Source organism: Anneissia japonica, unplaced genomic scaffold, assembly GCF_011630105.1.
Source record: "Anneissia japonica isolate Jap-2015-1 unplaced genomic scaffold, ASM1163010v1 scaffold287754_len4335492_cov202, whole genome shotgun sequence".
In the NCBI taxonomy this organism is placed as follows: domain Eukaryota; kingdom Metazoa; phylum Echinodermata; class Crinoidea; order Comatulida; family Comatulidae; genus Anneissia; species Anneissia japonica.
Window position 1 is genome coordinate 1,110,425 of NW_022705543.1, and position 18,345 is coordinate 1,128,769.

At 34.0% G+C, this 18,345-nt stretch overlaps 3 protein-coding genes across 3 annotated transcripts in view; 1 reads left to right on the top strand and 2 right to left on the bottom strand.

Moving 5' to 3' along the window:
- LOC117105649 (arylsulfatase-like) overlaps positions 1–4,163 on the top strand; it is a gene marked incomplete in the record, with an annotated part of 7,669 nt that extends 3,506 nt beyond the window's left edge. Inside the window, 4 exon segments of the mRNA XM_033246851.1 lie at positions 746–858; positions 1,545–1,767; positions 2,031–2,195; positions 3,110–4,163. Of these exon segments, the coding sequence (XP_033102742.1) occupies positions 746–858; positions 1,545–1,767; positions 2,031–2,195; positions 3,110–3,750 (1,142 nt within the window).
- Positions 4,164–7,122: 2,959 nt separating this feature from the next.
- Positions 7,123–9,603, bottom strand: LOC117105842 (zinc finger CCCH domain-containing protein 18-like). Its single transcript, XM_033247149.1, has 3 exons — positions 9,580–9,603; positions 8,264–8,369; positions 7,123–7,655 (listed from the first exon to the last, which is right to left on the bottom strand). Exons 1-3 carry the CDS (start codon positions 9,601–9,603, stop codon positions 7,123–7,125), a joined length of 663 nt encoding a protein of 220 aa, XP_033103040.1.
- Positions 9,604–9,605: 2 nt separating this feature from the next.
- LOC117105735 (NAD-dependent protein deacetylase sirtuin-2-like) lies at positions 9,606–17,317 on the bottom strand. The gene is given in 11 exon segments (XM_033246995.1): positions 9,606–9,677; positions 10,119–10,170; positions 10,763–10,839; positions 11,413–11,526; positions 11,528–11,680; positions 12,396–12,521; positions 13,912–14,018; positions 15,157–15,198; positions 15,644–15,775; positions 16,389–16,436; positions 17,072–17,317. Coding segments are annotated over 11 exon segments (939 nt in total). The 5' UTR covers positions 17,088–17,317.
- Positions 17,318–18,345: the final 1,028 nt, after the last annotated feature.

The following is an 18,345-nucleotide window of genomic DNA, read 5'->3' on the forward strand; positions in this document are numbered from 1 at the left end:
CTCTGAAAGGTCATTGTTTGTCAAAAAACCTGCGCCTAAGACTACTGAAAAGCGGAGTTTCCTTCTTTCGTTCTGCCGGGTAAAATCAATTACTTTAGGCGACGTTTGTAGACTAACCTACTCGTACCAACATCCGCATGTCGCGACGCCGGAGTACTATTCAGCGTTTTTACTATATTTCTAGGTTTCCTATTTCTACGTTTAATCGGCTCATGTCTCAGCCACATTATTTTGAGGCCAATATTATTTACGAACCCAGTTAAACTTATTTACTAGCCTATTTCAACGTGCTAACTATTACATTTAGGCGACACTTGTTGTAGACTGGCATACTGTTTTCGGAAATAAATACCATTTTAAACACATGCGCAGATCGATTCGCCAGCAACGAGTCATCGCCAGCAGCAGCGAGTCGCCAGCAACGAGATGTCACTGCAGCAAAACACTATTGTACACGGTACCAACACTGTTCTAATAATAATATATACAATGGGTCGTGTCTCATATTATTTGTTATATTTTTATTATTCATTATTTTCACTTGACTCGCATAAATAATTTTGTTCGAAGAACATTTTATGCAGTTTTACTTCGCAGCACTTCACTTGCAATTTGCAATTTCTAGTATATTTATTATTTTGATTCGAAAACACCATTATTGGTGGTCGGCGGGTTCACTAACATGGTATAAAAAAAGTTTCACCTTATTAAAAAAAAAAAGTAAATAATGTTGTTTTCCTTTTAGGGATGAATGAGTTTCACAATGATGATGGCCGTCATCTTCCTATTCACCATGGATTTGACACCGTGGGCTACAACATACCCTTTACAAACCACTGGCAGTGTGATGATACTGGTGTAAGTCACGTTAATCATTCTAAACTTATTACAACATAATTGGCTATCGCTTTTATACAGTTCGCCCTCCAATTCGAGACCACTTTGAGCCCTGAAAATTTAGTCTCGGGGTTCTGTTTCCAATTAGAGGGTTAGCTTTGTGTGAAAAGAAAATTGACGATTGTTATTTGGTTCTTTGAAAAAGTGGTCTCGAATCAGAGGAAATTAGAGCGTTCTCAAATAGGAGGGTGCACTGTACAGTATTTGATTTTTTTTACCAGTCGAACGTAAAAGAAAATCATGGAGTTTGCCCCGGTATTCAGGTAGCACTCAAAAAAACAATGTGCCTGAATACGATGCGTGATTCCCTTGGAGTTTCCCCTCGTATTCAGGCAGCACTCAAGAAAACAATGTGCCTGAATACTATGGATGATTCCATTATTTTCTTGAGGGTATGCTGCAGCACTCAAGAAAATAATATGCCTATTAGGCACATCAAAATATGATAGGTGATTCCATTATTTCTTTGAGGGTATGCTGCAGTTTTGCTCATCATACACGACCTGCATATTGTTGGTATTCAGGCACAGGGTGGAGCTTTAAACTCTATGGAGTGATTGCTCTAGTTTGTATTGTGTTTAAATGTAAACATTTTCGTATTATAATCCAATGGTGAGGTAAATATTCTCATTGTCACATTTTTGAAGGTACATCTAGAGCATCCACTGCGTTCAATATGTTTTTTGTACTATAACACGACAATAGTTCAACAACCTGTGAAACTACAACAGTTGACATCCTTGCTGGTATTAGATGCAAAAGCCTTCATCCATGAAAATCAAGATCACCCTTTTTTCTTCTATTTCTCGTTCATTAATGTCCATGATGCAATGTTTGCTGGTGACAAATTCAAAGGAAAATCAAAACGAGGTCTGATTTTTTTATACAGTATATTCTTTTAACATCAATTTGTTTCCTGTTCTCAAAAAATTAATTTACAGAAATATTTTGTTAGAGAATTATAAAGATTTAGTTTGAAAATTTGCCTCAGATCTAAATGTGTGGTTAAGTGAAAACTAAAGTATTTTTTTTTAGAAATTTTTATTATTTTGTTTTTGTTGCAAATAGAAATTCCACTTGCATAATGATATAATCCATTATTTTATAATCTTCTGTATTGTTATTTTTTCTAGGTATATACGGAGACTGTGTAAATGATATGAGTTGGGCTGTTGGGGAGGTCATTGACACATTAAAACAGTTAAGTCTTGAGAATAATACTCTCGTGCTGTTTACCTCAGACCACGGACCACACACAGAACTCTGCAATGAGGGAGGGGTAGCAGGTTCATTCAAAGGTATACTTCTTTAATTTCATTCTATATTTAAAAATTTGCTATATTCACAGTAACTTTACGATAAAATACGATACAATACTCCTTTTTTGTCATTTTAACAACATGGTAAAAATTAAATTACTGTTGATTGATCTGATTGGCAAAAACAGTGCAATTCGGTAATTTTAAAAAAGTATGAATAAAAGATGAATAAAAAATACATTCCTTGAGAGAATCATATGCGTGGGGGGTGGGGGTCACAGGATCAGGAAGAGACCACCATGACCCACCACCTGAAGAGAAAAGGGGACAGCGCTGCACTGAATCTGGAAAACAACCAGAAACTAACACCAAAAGGTGAAAACAATCTGGGAGTCACAGAGACAAAACACTGGCTGTCTGCTGGTAGAGCATGTAAGTCTCCCCATCACCCAAGAAGGTCCCCACCCACCAATACAAAATAAAGCAAACGTTGAAGAACCTAATGGCACAGTTGTGCAGCTTGGCTTTTAATCAAATGTCAAATTTTTGGTCAAACTGCTTGTCCTCTTGGCAAAAACATTTTCACTGTATTGGAGGTCTCAAGCCACTTTCAGCAGATCTGGTTAAATGAGCTTTCTTAACACATCAAACATTATTTTGCTGGGCATAATGATACCCATTGGCACTGTTTTCCATGAGACATTTGTTAATAACGTACTGAAAATATGCAAATATTATGAATTTGCGGAATATGGGTTGTTTTCCCCAGGGGTTCTTGCTTGTGGGAATACAGTTGACCATTCCGATTTTCTGGAGATTCCCATGATTTGCAGGAGAAAGTGCGGACCCATGCTGTTTTAAATTGTCTCTTCACCCAAAAGTATAAATTGGTACTTATTAGGAAGTGAAGTACTTTGGAATGAAACAGGTGCCTACTCTCAAATTTTTCACAGGTGGCAAAGGCTCAACATGGGAAGGAGGATTTCGAGTTCCAGGCATTGCATGGTGGCCTGGGACAATAAAGCCTGGTCAAACATCAACTGCAGTTATAAGCAGTCTGGACCTATATCCCACAATTCTTGATATGATCAATGGCAGCGTATCTGATGATGTAACCTACGATGGACAGAGTGTAAAAGATGCCATATTGGAAAATACCGACACAGGTACAAGGGTGTTATTCTATTATTGCAGTGATAGATTGAATGCTGTACGATATGGGCCGTATAAATTTCATTTTTTTACGTGCGAAGAATATAACCCTGCCATTCACAAGGTTTGCAAACATGGAGTACCTCAAGAAAACTTCTATCAATGCTTACCATGCGATGGTAAGAGTATCAAAGTTCATGACCCACCAATCATGTTCAACGTTGAACAGGATCCAAGTGAACTCTATCCGCTAGATATTAATCGTCACAGTGATATTCTGGAGAAAGTGGTAGAGGCGCTTCTGAGCCACAAGGAGACACTAACCGTGCGACCTTCATTACTCGTGACCTCTATACCTAGTCTGCATCCTTGCTGTAACCCACCTTATTGCACGTGTGATAAGACCAAACTTAGCTGGCAGACTTGTGATGCAAAGCAATAAATTTATATAAAGTTCTATTAAATTATATATATCATTATATAATTTATATTTATTCACGATTACTTTGCCTACACAATTCGTAAAGAAATATTTTTTTTTAAGTTGGTTTGAACAACTTTACTACAGAGTAGTCAATGAAGATTGATGAAATTTCATTGCTGAAAGCTCTGTAATTGCTTGCAATAATTCTTACTTTAGTTTATATATTTTTGTTCTTATTGGAAATCATACATTTTTGCCAAAAGCATGTCTAATTGTTAGCCAGTACGAAAAAAGGAACATTGAGGTACCATTTTATTTTTACAACTAAAACTTTTCATGTTTTTTATATAAATTTTTAAGAATTTTAAATATATATAATATATTGTTTTAACAAAAATTTCAATGTATACACAATTTGGCCGTGAGACTAAGATTTTGCATTAAAATATTGAAAGAGATAAAGAGTATATATATATATATATGATTTATAGATGGGCCAGAACCCAACAATTCTAGTGAGTGGGCCAACCCCTGTGGGCTCACCAATAATGTGACAAAAAATTGTTTGAATCTTGATTTTGACAAAACAACAGGCTGACTTTGGGTGAGGCATGGATCACTAGTTGACTGTTGTTTATCTCATCATTTGGCAGTTTTGATTACATTATCTAAATCACCAAATTTCCCCGAACGAAATAAAAAGGCTAATTTTGTCAGGGACATTTTGCCGGCGGACCTCAACACCGTGGCTCCTGCTGTAGCCTTTGTGTCTTGTCCCACTCACAAAATGCTTACCAGGTCCATTGAGCATTCAACTTTGCTGCCACCTATACAAATAGCTACTTTCACTTTTCCCCCTGGTACTATATACAGTGCAATGAGTGTGAGAATATATAGTAACTTCACAGTACTGTACCATAAGTGCAATATGGGAAAATTAATAAATCCAGTACATATAGTAAATAATGTTTATACTATAGTAATAATCAAACATTTTGTAATGTACTGTACCAATTTCAAATGATCAAATTATGTCTTCCAGTGTAATTGTCAGGTCAGCTTTATTGATTTATTTTATACACGATTATACAGTAGTGTAGTTGAATTTTTTTTATAGTGATTTAAGAAATGCAATAATTGTTAATAAAAATTATTGAGAACCAAGTTGGAAAGTTTCTCTGTTTTACTACACAGTGGTTTTTATGTTTATACTGTACTTTTAAACCAAAAAAAAAAAAAAAAAAAAACTTAGTTACAGTACTTTTAAACAAAAAAAAAAACTTAGTTCAATTCAACATGGAATTTATTTCTCTTCATTCATATAAAAGCATATTTTTTTTTTTTAAAGTCATGAGAGAGATGAACAGTGTATTACTACAGGTCCTGGGGACAGATTTATTAAACTAGAAATAAGCTTAAATTTGTCTTAAGTCCATTTGTTTGCTTAAGTCAATAATAATAAGTCAAAATCAATATTGCTAATACTGGTAGATTAAAAATTGCTTAAAATTAAAAAGTTGATTGTACGCATGCACTATCTAAGACGATTTTTAGACTTAGGTTTTGCTAAGATGGTTTGATAAATCAGTTTAGGATATTTGCTTTAGGGACATCTTAACTTTTTTGACTCAAGGCATTTGCTTAGCTGAGATTGATAAATCCTGGGCCTAAATTTACTTGGCCACAACATTTTGTGCTATGCAGTCTTTTGAGAAATATTGAAACATTCGTGCAGCATGAACTTTGACATTTATTGCCCTAATTTCTTTATTGAGTTTAATCTTGAATACCAATTATCATTTAAATATTGCAAAGTAGTGGTCTACTAACTTACACAACAAACTTAACTACCAAATAAAATTGCTGTATTAACAATTCAGGTTCCTAAACCTTATTAATGGCCAAGATATTTCAACATCCATTATAACCTATGCTGTTATTTTTCTATCTACTATCATAATTATGAGTGGGTACACAATACTCAACTTCTATTCCTTACACATTATAATTCTTTACTGTATTCATTTTTATAATATATACAAATATAGATATGTAAATCCATATTTCTCAAATACTTTAATACAAAATTTAATATTTTCAAACCTTGATTAAAATAAACTTCATCTCATTTTTTACAAAGCCATTTGTAATAAAATTTCATCCAATTGAACTACAGTTTATAGTGATAATTGAAACATTAAAGAATTTATATATTGAAATTTAAAAGATTATGAATCATATTTTTACTGTATCAACCTACTATTCTCCCGGCATAGCAATGATGTAACAACATTAAAACACAAATATTGGCAAGGTAAATGTTGTAATTGTATTTTGTACCATTCTATCTAATTTTAATATTGGGAGTTTTGGCTACCCAATTCATAGAAGCTATGGTTCTTAAATCTCAGACCGTTTACTGAGGTACTGTATATAAATTAAATATAATCTAGTTCAAAACTACAATTGAAAAGTAATAACTTTAGTATACACGCCAATATTGATTATATCAAAGAAAAAAATAATAAATTTTGGCCAATTAGCACACCCACCACCACAAAAAATTGAAATTTAGAAAATTTTTTTTTTCATTTTTATTATGCCCTCCGCTGCCTTAAAATCTCCAAAAATAAGATATGTATATTTCTTCCTACATTATATAAATTTAAAGCATTTTACCACTCCATACAAGGTATAAAAAATGTATGAGCAGTTCAAATTGATAATTATTTATTGTTAATCTTAGTTCAGCGCATTTGTTTAATCTAATTTCAATAGTATATTATGTGTTTCTTGTTAGAATTGACACAAGTCTCTAATTTAATTATTTTTTCTAGTCTTATAAACTTTTGGAGAGCGCCACCAATGTCTTTATGTAGTAGAATCAAACACAAGATATCGTTCTCCGCGATTTACGCGTAACAAATAGAAGTGTCTATTTGACACGGAAAAGTAATCAGTTTTGCGAGAGGGCGTCCTAGTCGTTGCTATGGATCTGAGATAGGGTGTTCGCGTTACGCCATAAGTTCGTTACCAAGTACGTTAATTTGTTCCTTATGTTCTAAGAGAGGGCGCATTGTAAATCGGATGCTTCTAAATGTTACACGTAAACGTAAAGTTGCGTGGCGTACGCTATGGTCAGAGCGGTCAAGGTTCAAAAGTTTTCAATTTTGCAAGAATTTTCACGCATAAATCGCGGAGAATTCTATCTTGTGTTTATAAGATCTTTGAGTAGAATTTAAAGTATAATATGGAACGCCATTGGAGCAAACATTGATTTATTTTCACTATGACAAAATTTAGGGACAGGAATCCAATCTAGTTTATTGTTAAACTAATTAAAATAAAGATTTTAAATGATTTTTTATATCTTATGACTTCTGGCTGCCCTTAAAGGCTACTTGTACCATTACTTGGGGTACTAGATTTTGATGGTGTTTTCTTTGCAGCCCTACCACTGCTTTTCCCAGAAGAACTTTTCAAGCTGCTTACACCTATACTTGGGGTACTAGATTTTGATGGCATTTTCTTTGCAGCACCGCCACTGCTTTTTCCTGATGAACTTTTTAAGCTGCCTGTGCCTGTACTTGGGATACTAGACTTTGATGGTGGTTTCTTAGCAGCTCCAACCTTAGATTTATCACCACCACCATTGACTTTTCCTGATGAAGTCTTTAAGCTGTTTGGACCTTTACGTGGGGTACTAGATTTTGATGGTGTTTTCTTTGCAGCACCACCATTGACTTTTCCTAATGAAGCCTTTAAGCTGCTTGTACCTTTACTTGGGCTAGTAGTCTTTGAAGGAATTTTGTTTGTTGCCCAAACCACACATTTATTACCACCACCATCATTGACTTTTTCTGATGAAGTCTTTAAGCTTTTTGTACCTTTACTTGCAGCAGTGGATTTAGGGAGAGGGACCCCTAAAAAAAAAGAAAGAAAAGGAGGTAGAGGGGAGTGAGAAACAAAAATGGTACTGTAGTGATTGAAATCACTGCATGATACTGTACCTCTATAAAAGTTGAAATTTGTGTACATGTATTGATCGCAATATATGAGAAGTCAAGTCTGGTTTCCATACAATCGCTACATGGTCGCTTCAGCAATCCTTGCACTGCGTAGCTCTCCCAGATTCAGCTGACCAACAGCATCGCTGAAGGAGTCGGCAATAGTATGTAGCAATTTGTGGACAGGTTTAAGTGTGGAAGAGCTAGAGATAAATCTAAGCGAACGACAGCAGGTTTGGGAGTGTAACTGAATAAGATCGGAAAAACAGGAAGGGGCCTGATAATGGAGAGTTTTATAAATGAAAAACTAATACAGTATTTTGTAGGAATTTGTTTGGTGACGGAAACTCAGTGAAGAGAGAAAAGAACAGGAGAGGTATGTTGTCGGCGAGGTGCTTTTATGGTAAGATGAGCAGCAATGTTCAGTTGAAGCTGAAGTCCAAATAAAACACCATTGCAATATTTTAATATTTCGAAGATGATATGAGACACTTTTGCAGGTGGACTCTATAAGCTGCTTGTACCTTTACTTGGGCTACTAGGCTTGGGTGCCGTGTTTGTTTTCATAGCAGCATCTTCCTCTTTGCCAATCTTTGCATGTTCATTTTTCACCATTTCCTCTAACTCTTCCTGAAATTTAAGTGTAACAGACCATTACTCATTTAAAAAAAAAAAAACTTGAATTCAAGACTGTATTATACTTTACATAGTACAAAGTACTATGGTGGTGACCCTACTACGACTGTACCAGTCAACAAGAATCCATTAATCGCAATTATTCTCTAAAGGAAGCTACATTAACACTGTGTATCTCCTGTGATTATGGATCCACGAACGAACAAACAAACAAATGAGTACAAAGTGGGTACTTGTAAATAGCATGGAGAATTAGTTTGTTGATAGTTATCTCAATTAATATCTTTATTATTTTCTTCTTTTTTTTCACAAAATAAAATCCACCATATTATCTTTCTCCAAAAAAAGTATATTTTTTCAATTTATTCATATATTGTACAATACACATATAAATAAATGAATGCAAAAATACAAAAATAAATGAATGAATTACTTGAAGCAAGAATAAAGCAAGCTGGCAAGGCGTGCGGACGTGTTTCTGTGGAGCTCCCGGTTATTGATTCTCTGCCGTTTTTTTTCGTGTTTTAATGCCTTTTGGTGTGGATTTTCAATACGAATTGTTCGGCGAACATTCTAATGGTGTGAGTGTACCTTATTTTCGTGAGGTTTTAATGTTTTACGGGTTATTTTAGTTTATAAAGAACCAAGATTTATTCACGCTTTGTAGAACAACGCTAATTCCTGGCTGATTCTAGCGCCGATTGTTGCTATTAGCATGGCACCTGGAGTGAAAGGCATTCTTTGTGCTTCGTTGCTTTATTCCGTTTTGCTGTCATTTAACTTCTTAAAGTTAAACTCAGACGATTTTGCCACCAAAATCATTCAAAAAAAAAAACATTGTCTATATGTCTCTGAATATTAGAATTTTTCACAGATATGCTAATATAATTTACAGATATTTGACCTCATTATTATTATTATTATTATAATTATTATTATTACTATTATTTTTTTACTAAAACCTACGTTAAGGGGCACTTAGACAATGGAAAAATTAAAAAAACAATCTTAAGTGGAAAATAACACAAAAGATATTCCCCTTAAGTCCGAGTTAGTGCTAGTTATTTATTATTATTATTATTTTTATTATTATTATTATTATTATTTATTATTATTTATAGATGTTGTCCTTATCATTATCATCTTCTTCATCATTTTCAACATTATCATCATTATAATCATCACAATCAAGTTATTGTCTTGCCTTTGTTTTTATGCATTCATTCATACTTACCTATAATTGTCTTCACCATCAAAATCCATTCCACCACCTAGACCCAGCATCTTCATGAATGGATCCACCTAAAAGTTTAATTATATGATCATTATTACTATCTATTACTTTATTATTTTGCTGTACCTATATATTATTAAATTGATGCATTTTGCATGCATAAATAATATACATACATAAATAGCAATGTCAAAAATATATGTTTACAATGTTAATAATAACAAATTAATTAATTTATTTTTATTATAAGTATTATTGAGTGGATATAGAAGGAACAGCTGTTTCTAGTTTTGTTATAGTATAATTATGTGCTTATAATTATGTTAGGTATGTAATTGAATATATTTGACAGGTAAAAATAAACAAAGAAATTATTTAATAAAAACAAATATACAGTATAAATTTCTAACAAGTGCAGTATTCATCTGAATAATAATGAAAGTGAAATTGCCACTCATCAGGAGAAGAACTCTTCCGGGATTGGCTGAAGCAATGTCATGTCAAAATACCTGCCCACACTTCTCCAAGTTGATCAACAGCCGAGGGGTGTCATCTTTAACCCTGTAGTGAATAGAGCGAAAAAAATAATTATCTTTCAAAGTAGGACACCAGTAATGCTGTTACAATGCTCATCTTCCATTCTCAGGGTCATGGTTCGAATCCTGTATAGCACCATATGTTTTTCTCAGGATTAATAACATTATTTTATAAGATTATAATGAAACCTAGATTATAGAGCACAACTTCCATCTAAGTAAGTAGCAAGTGTGTGTTGATATGTAAAAGAAATAAAATCATACTTTTAATAAAGTCATAAGTAAAAAGTCAAATATACAATTCATGTAAGAGCAACAGCTGTCTAAGAACAAAATAGTTAAAGCATCTAATAACCAATTAACTCAGGATTAATAACAACTCTATTTTATGAGACCTAGATTATAAAGCACAACTTCCATCTAAGTAAGTAGCAAGTGTGTATTGATATGTAAAAGAAATAAAATCATACTTAAAAAGTCAAATACACAATTCATTATAAAATATTATAAAGTGGATGCAAGAGCAATAGCTGTCTCAGACCAAAATAGTTAAAAGTGTCTAATAACCAATTAACTAAACAAGGTGCAGTATATATATTTTAAGAACAAATATTTACCTATCAACGAGACTTGCAAATGGTTGTACTTTCAAAGACGTTCCCATTACAATGAGTAAATCGGCTTTTGGAAAATCCTATACAAAAAGGTAAAAAATAGAGTGAAATTGACAAGAAAGGAAATAATCATTAGGACGAAAACTACCATTCATTTAAGGCTGTGGCGCATCTAAGGGTATTGAAATGGGGAAGATGTGGAGGGCGCCACAGTGAAGTGGTAGGGCTCGATGATGAAGTAAGGGGCCCTAGCTGGAAAAATAAGGTAGTATGAGGTTTAACTACTATAGAATATAATTTTTTTGCTTCAAAAATTTCCAGTGGGACGTGGGGGGGGGGGATTTTCTTTTACAATGGCGTGCATACGTGAGTACTAATAACAATATAATAATAATGCAACATTTATATAGTACTATTTATACTGTTGAAAAAACTCATCAGATATTGAAACAAGAAATACACTAACCAAAGACAAACCCAAAAGAAAAAAAAATAAAACAAGAGGATTCAAACATTCCTGCACCGTTCCCCTGCAATATAAGGTGCAAGGACTGCCTAGACAATATTTACCGGTGCCATAGAGATGTTTCGCATCTATGCCTACATCTAATTGGAAATAAATAGGTTGTAACAGCTTTCTTAAATCGCATTACCTCCTTGATTAAATGATGAAATCGTGCTGGTAAACTTTCACCGAAGAAGACAATATCTGGCTTCACAATGCCATCGCATTCTGGGCACTTTGGAATTTTATCTTTAGCACATTTCTACCACTTGAAGAGCTTACCACTTACTTTTCATCCATTCCTGAGTGTATTCCTTCTTGCATTCTCCGAGACAGTGTCCCGTGTGGAATGTTCCATGTGCTTCCATGATGAGATCACCTGGAATACCAGCAATTCTCTCCAGTGTGTCTATGTTCTAAAATATTAACAGGTAATATTGCACGTTCAATGTTGTAAGTTCAATTGGATGGATGCTTTAATGTCTGCTGCGAACAACTTGTGGTATATTAAGGTTTTGTTATATGCTTGTATCTTGAGTCATTATACTGCAATGTGTAGGCTATAACAAACAGCCTGACCCAATCATTACAACAATGCCAAGTTAGAGCAGAGATTTGCTGACAGAGGTGAACAAGTTCTACAGTGGTGTGAACCAAGGCACCCTGTAAAACTTCTGATTAAGTTCCAAGGGCAAACGCACTGGGTGGGGTTTAAGGGGCCAATTCTTCTTTGCCACGAAAAAATGATAAATCGCATTAAGAAGCTGAATCGTCAAAATTATATTTGCAGTTTGACTCCCTTAAGAGGATGACAAAGGGTCCATGCTTGTCTGGCAGGGGGTCCGACCAAGCTGATGACACCAGAAGTTCTATCAAGAAGAATGAGATAGTATAGAAATATTTACTGGGTTGGGGTCACAGTTCAAAATATAGCCCGAGGTGATAGGCTGTACCATTTCCCAACATGAAGTCAAGGGACAGTACAGCCTGCAGATCCACAGGGCTATATTTTGAACTATGACCCAATTAAAACCCAGTAAATATTTGTTTTATATACCATATACATAGATTGTAAGCATTAGAGGGCATGAATCTATGTAGTCGGTATATACAGTAAAGTAGTGTACGTACTTGCGAGAAGACCCTGAGAAGCTTGCCCTTCTCAGCTAAGAGCCTGATAAAGTAGTGGCAAGGCGTTGGTTTGAAACTGCCTGGATATAGTTCTTTTGCTAATTTAAAGAATGGTTCAGGTCGTTCCTGGAAGATAAAGAACAAACAACAATTAAAGCTTATTCATTTTAAATCATCTTTCATGAATCAAGGCAGGGGTCCCAATTAAAAGTCAAATTCCTGGAGATTTTGTCTTGCAGGACAGGCAGAGGTTTGTGACGCGTGTACTAACTAAAACGTTACTAACGGTACAAACGGTACTAACATGCATGTACAAATCGCCTTGTTCAATATAAAACAAACAGATTTAGGTCACTGTTAATACCATATTGCTGCCTAAAATGTTCAATAAATCTTTTAAAACTTTTAAAATTTACTGTAGCTTAGCATAAGCCCTGATTGTGGACATTTTTAAAAATTTTGGAGAAATACAAGAGAAATTCAAATTCTGGTAGAAAATGTAGAATTTCCGGGAGATGAACCAAAATTCCTGGATACTCCAGGGTAAGTGGGGAGACTTGCCAGCCCTGCTCAAGTGTAAACCAAATCAGTCTCAGACACTGCTTACACATAAAAACAGTCATTAAACGATTACAATTAAACAAGAATGCAAACATTTACGTACAAACAAAAAAATACATTTCAACTTCAAATTTTAAATACAGCTTTGAGACCAAAATAAGTGTAGCATTGATAGGGGTGTCCCTTGACTAGGGGTTGCCTGTAGTTTTAAAAGAAATATTTTCCATATTTCGTGGCCAAAAAAGTGTCCCCATATAATAGGGTTGTCCCTTTAATAGGTGTCCCAAAGGAGGAATTCTGCTGTATTAATAAAGTTATCAGATGAATTGATATATGAATTTAATCCTGAGTGGTATTTTGAGTGCCCATTGATAATATAAACATAAGCTGCATAGTATCACAGACAAACTATGTTTTAAAAGCTACCTGTCTTCCAACATACCTTTCATAGTAAACATAAAGTTGTCATTATTAGCAGTAATACAGATACAAAGAATAAGATTAGGTGATACTTTTTAAACCTTGTTTCGCAAATTTATTTTTTTTTAAATCGTCAGAGGAGGGTGGAAAAAAAATTTCTTTACTATGGTTTTGCCAAAAACATCCAGAAGGAGGAGAAAATAAACATACAGTTTTATTGTTGAATGTAAACAGTGTAGTGATGGGATGGTTAAATGCTTTAAATTTACATAGGCCTAATTAGGTAGAAATATACATATCTTATTTTTGGAGATTTCAAATCAGCGACAGTTGTAATAAAAAATAAAGAAAAATTTTTATTTTTTTCTGAAATTTCCATTTTTTCGTAGCAGCATGTACGCTAATTGGCAAAAAATAACATTTTATTTTTATTCAAAACCATCATTATTGGAGGCGGTGGGTTCGCTAAACGATGTATAAAAAAAGTCGCGCCTTACTTATTACAATTTCACAACAGAAAAAAAAATTACCGTACCATAAAGTATCCAATTTCAAATATACTTTGAGGAGTGGGGAGGTTGTATTTTTGAAGGTTGTCATAAAGTCCACTCCCAGGTGAGCGAAAATCTGGGATTCCTGCCGCTGTAAAAGAAATTTGGTTTTACTTCTTATATCAAAATATAAACAATAATAAAGAGAGCATGGGGTACCAGTTATGCAGTGGTAGTTTTAGATGTCTTAGAATGGGGTGGGGGTTTGATGGGGATGCGAAGGTGGGGTTGGGAGGCTTGATAATTAAGTGAGGGTAGGTAGCTTGCAAAATAAGGTGATTTTTATCTACTTGAGCGTGATTTTTTTGCATTGAACATTTTCAATGGGGGAGAGCAAGTATTTTTTAGGGGGAGTGCCCCCTTAGATAGGCCACTGCAGTTATAAGGTAAGCTAGGAGTACAATTCATAATTGGTTTACATGGATTATGAGCGAAAGAACAAAAGGCATAAAATTAAAAATGAAGTAGCTATTCTCAAAATGACACTTGTGTCAATTTGTGGCAAAGACAAGCCAAACCAGTCACTCGCCACAAAAAATCGATTTTGAGTTATCAATACAGTGAGTAAAATAAGGGCTATAAAATGGTAAAAAATCATTCAAATCCAACATTTCCTAATGATAGTTACAAGATGATTTAAACATACAACTGTTTAAAGAACAATGCATGAGAAATCAGCCCACAAAGTTTATGATTTTGGGCATTTCTCATGTATAAACTATCATCAAATCCTTAAAAAGTGTTGTTTTAACATTGAAAATGGGGATAATATCAGCATAGCATGATGTATAAGTATATAAAGGCTGGTTTAGTGCAATAAAATAGACTTTTAAAAATTCCATTCCAGCATGTTTTAACCATTTTCTCTGAAACGCAATTTGCGACGAGTGACTGGTTTGGCTTGACTTTGCCACATTTAAAGACAACTTTGTTGTCATAATGATGAATCAAAAGCAGTAAATAGACTTGAATACGTGTTTTCATAGTCCATATCATGTAGGTTTCAAATTGTGATATAATATGGATGATATTATCATCATTGTTATTATTATTATTATTATTATTATTATTATTATTGTTATTATTATTATTATTATTATGATATCAAATGTTTTTTTATGGATTAAATAATCCTGGTGAATTTTTATAATCCTATTATTATTATTATTATTATTATTATAAAAAGTAGTTAACAAATTAAAAATGCATAAATCAAACATCAAACTTACATGTTGAGATACCAGCTCCAACCATCACAACAATATTTTTACCTGTAAGAAAACATTCTAGTTGTAAGCAATCAAGTTTAGGCAATATATGGTATACCATGGGAAGGATATTTTTCCTCCATACAAACATGAGATAGATAGCATATCCCTATACATAGCAGATACAGAGTCAGGTACAGGGCAGATAAGGTGGCACACACTGGGACAGATACAGCAATTAGCTTTTAGCTGTAATTACAATTTACAACTTTACAATTATTAAGTCCAATGGAATTATCCCAAGGGCATAGGCTGGTTTTTACCTGGGAGGTGCAAAAATCGAGAATATGGAACTAATTTCTTATTCCAATGAAAACTCAATGGTCATTTTTATTATTTTAACCCACTCAGGGAAACTAATTTTCCTCGATGGGGATTCATCCGCAGACTCCCCCCACCTCAGCCTACGCCAATGCTACCATATCCAACAATGCCCATAAAATCTTACATTTTTCAGTTTTCATAAATTTTGCAACAGCTTCAATCGTTAACTCGTCTAAAATCTTCTCTGACTTTGGTTTAGATTCTTGTTCAGAAGTTTTCAAACCAAATTTTGATAGTAGGGAAGATAAGTCATCCACTGCAACAAAAAAATGTAATTACATTAAATTAATATAGTACTGTACAAGCGGTCAGTAGACTATGGGTTTAACTTTATTTCTTATAGGGCAAGAGGTGGGTATAAAAAACAGTCAGAGGGCCAAAGTGAATTTTTGATTTAACACTGAGGGCCACACCCAAACTTTGACTTTTCTAGTGTGCTTGAAAAAACTTTATTCTCAGATTTAAAATTACTCTTAAAAATGATTGTTGTTGGGGCATAAAAATACAAGGTGTTTTCTAGCTAGAGATGGTTGTTGGGTCCACAAATAGGGTTTTTAGTTTATTTTCACAGGCCACAACAAAATCATCATCATTTGGCCTTTGGGCCGCACTTCACCCACCTGTGTTATAAAGGTGCATGACGTATATCTATTGTTGGGACTTAAAAATCACTTAATATGAATATTATTACATATAATTTTATCGTATTCTAAAGATATTAAACATATTAAAATAGAACAATAATAAAATGACTGGCCTACAAAAAAAACTGATTATATCATTTAACCCATTATTTACTTCAGATTTAAAGATAATAAAAGATTTGTTTCAAATGGAAATTGGCAAAAAATAAATGCAGATGTACTTACTGTCTACTTGCGGTGCATCATTACCACCTCCTGCACCATTTTTTTCATCTGAAAAAAAAAAGAAAAAAATTGTAAATTAAACTTATATTTTAGTTTGACATGAGCACCAAAACAACAACTACTCTATTAGAAGACTCAAAGGCTACGTTAATAACCCCAGAGTGCTATTAAGTCTTCAAGTACAAATTTAAGTTTGCACTCAACTGAAAGAAAATCAGTTTCAAAGCCTGAAATATACTATTAAAGTACCCGAACAGGAAAGCTATAAAGCCATATTGCCCTAAGGATAAAAAGAAACATCCATCCATCCATCATGAGCTGTAGAATTTAGTATGATGTTTGCGAAAAATCAGTAAACTAACTAAATTCAAAAACCCTGCAGAAAATGCCAGAGTGGATAAATTTAAATTAAACTAAACAGACAATACGAAGTTGCAGTGAACATATAGCACATCATTATCTATTCTTAGGCATACTACTGTACTAGGCTAGGCCCAGATACGACCAGCTAGGCCTACTACAGCAGGCCAGGATTAGGCCTAATCCTAGGCTACACCCGTTTTATACCTTCTTGGCTACACCAACAGCTTAGGCAGGGTGTCTTATGTACAAAACAGCAAAGTTTCCCGTTGCCCAGTGAGTGAGCCTGCCTAGAGAATAATTACTATACTACTAAATCAGACCTTCCTTTGATGTCATCCTGTGTTAATCTTTGAAATTAAACCTCTTCTTGAGAAAAATTATATACACGGACGTAGCATTGGCACCACACCAAACCTCTGAACTACGTAATTAATATAGATGATAGGCGTGTCGCGATTAGAACTGTACTTGCAATACAACATACGACGGCTAGACATTATACTCGACTGGTCACGGGGATTTCCCTCTTTTTGTGCAGTTCAGCTATTGTTTATTTTTCACCAATCAGCTGCAATCCTCTCTTTCCAATCATAAAAGTATTTCCTTGTTCGGATTCTCTGCAGATACGACAGAAGCACCTCAATTCAATTTCAATTCAATTCAATTTATTCACATTTAAATGCATCATATAATAATGATGGAAAAAAGCGTACAGTAGAGAGGCAATGCATTTAATTTATGTCTGGTGATATCAGTGGGTGATACCAATACTCAATCGAAACGTCGACATTCTCAACAAAAACAACAGTGCTTTTCAGAGAACTATATACGTGGTAGTGGTATCTAGCATTTAATTACTTCACCATGCACACCTCCAAACAATATAATGTATTTGGTACCATGCCAAGAAAGCAATTTTCATCAAATATTTACTTTATGCTATGAAGACGAATTATCAGTACCATATAATGCGATCATTCCATGTCAGTGAATGAGCCCTTTTTATTCTTCTGTTATTGAAAGCGCTCTTTTGTTTGGAAGTTATGTACGGTGTGATATTAAGAAAAAACGATAAGGCCTATAACAGAATAAGTGTATCAAAAATCAGGTTGGAAAAATTCTACAACAAAATAGACATCTAGATGATGTCTATGAGATTAAAATTATTGATAAGGTAAAGAATATCTTGACAGTTCCCATCCACTAAACGCATCTTTTACTTGGCTACCCTCGGGTAAATGTTTAAAATCACAAAGATGTAGAACAAATCTTAATTCATTCGTACCATTATCCATTAATCAAAATATCAAATAGGGCCTAATTATAATAATAATGTTGTTGTTTTGTATTAAACATGCACTTTGTTTTGCGATGTGATGTGCCAACTGATTTTCCGAATGGACACAAGTAAAGAATCTTGAATAAATCGTTGCCAAAAGCATCTAATGAACATTTCCTAGCTAAGCCTTCCTGTATGGACCAAGCCCAACTTATATTGTTGCTTAATTGAAAAATATGCGTTTGTACCGTACCTGTGGCACAACAGGGGCGGATCTGGGTTCAAATTTAGGAGGGGGTCAGAATGTTTCTAAAA

Coding starts and splice junctions, on each gene's coding strand:
- LOC117105842 (XM_033247149.1), bottom strand. CDS start 9,603: ATGAATGAATGCATAAAAACAAAG. Junction 8,370..9,579: donor ATGAATGCATAAAAACAAAG/GCAAGACAATAA, acceptor CTTAAATTTCAG/GAAGAGTTAGAGGAAATGGT. Junction 7,656..8,263: donor GCCTAGTAGCCCAAGTAAAG/GTACAAGCAGCT, acceptor CTTTTTTTTTAG/GGGTCCCTCTCCCTAAATCC.